This window comes from Pterocles gutturalis, unplaced genomic scaffold (genome assembly GCF_000699245.1).
Source record: "Pterocles gutturalis isolate BGI_N339 unplaced genomic scaffold, ASM69924v1 scaffold5205, whole genome shotgun sequence".
Lineage (NCBI taxonomy): Eukaryota > Metazoa > Chordata > Aves > Pterocliformes > Pteroclidae > Pterocles > Pterocles gutturalis.
The window spans coordinates 102,439-103,605 of record NW_010138043.1 but is presented as its reverse complement, the minus strand read 5'-3'; the positions used below and the strand labels follow the sequence as shown (position 1 = coordinate 103,605).

The window sequence follows — 1,167 nt, the reverse complement described above, 5'->3', positions numbered from 1 at the left end:
GGGGCTCTCGCAGGAGGCCAGTGTCTTGGTCCGTCCATTGCCCTTGGTTTCTGAACCCAGGGTAGCAAGCTCAGAAAATTACTTCTTTTCCCGTGGCAGTCAAAAAAGTTGCGGTTGCAGAAGAGTAAGGCAGGGTAGCAGATTTTGGATCATGCCGTAGGAGTGGTGTAGGAGGAGGGAGGATGTTGACTGCTGTTTTGGTTGTGTTTTAGAAGCAGCTGACGATCACTGGGGCCTCAATTTCAGCAAAGAGTGTGCTGCCATCCCTGCTGTTGGGGCTCTCCAGCATGTGGTAGCCTTGCCGAAAAATCACCGCTCGCCTGGTGCGCCCCAGTCCCCGGAGCGCAAGGACCGCCAGGATGTGCTGCTTCCTGCAGAAACCAAACAAGACCTCGCTCAGTCCTGGTGAGCAAAACCAGCTCAGAGGTAAGCAAACAACAACCACTCCAGGGACAGTGGGGCCAGGGCAAAGAACCGGGGAACATCCCCTCACTGTGCTGGAGGAGCCACCAGGACAGGGGTCTGCAGCCTCCGCAGGTACCAAGCCAGTGAGCATCGGCTCCCACCACCCTGTGTGGCAAAACAACCCCTTCCTGCTGCTGTTCCTTTGGGGAATTTCCTCCTCCGTCTCCACACACATGTGATGTCCTTTGCAAGTTTTCCTGAGAGGCTGCAGACCTTTTATTTAATTATTGTTTTGAGTTGAGTAATGGAAGTGCTAATATTTAGGAAGCTGACAGGCACTAATTACATTAGAGCTAGGAAAGCCAACTTGGAAACGTACCCTGTTCCAGTAATCTCAGTATATACAAATTCAGCAACATCGCTGAGAGCTTAGGGGAAGAATTAACAGAGACCTGAACAGGAAGCAATGCAGGTCCAGCAGGTTCCGCCTCATTTTCCAAACTTAATTGTTAAAAATAATATTACTCAATAATGGAAAGCCAGGAAACAGATCAACCAAGAGGATGAACCTTAAAACCTGGCTTGGTCCTAAGGCTAATGATGAAAAAGTACCACAGATCACAGCCTTGTAAATGGCTTTTCTGCCTGTAAAATTGTTTTCAAATAGCTAAGCCTGACTAGCCGTCATTTACCTCCTCCATCCTTACCAGAATAGGCACTGCCCTTTGTCAATTTAGTCTGGTATGGCCACTGGGATTAAGA

General features: G+C 49.2%; 1 protein-coding gene across 1 annotated transcript in view; it reads right to left on the bottom strand.

Annotated features, from left to right (window-relative positions):
• Positions 1-208: 208 nt before the first annotated feature.
• Positions 209-1,167, bottom strand: part of EXOC3L4 (exocyst complex component 3-like 4) — a 20,633-nt gene continuing 19,674 nt past the window's right edge. The window contains exon 11 of the mRNA XM_010082816.1: positions 209-371. Coding sequence (XP_010081118.1) covers positions 209-371 — 163 coding nt within the window. The remainder of the gene's footprint in view (positions 372-1,167) is intronic.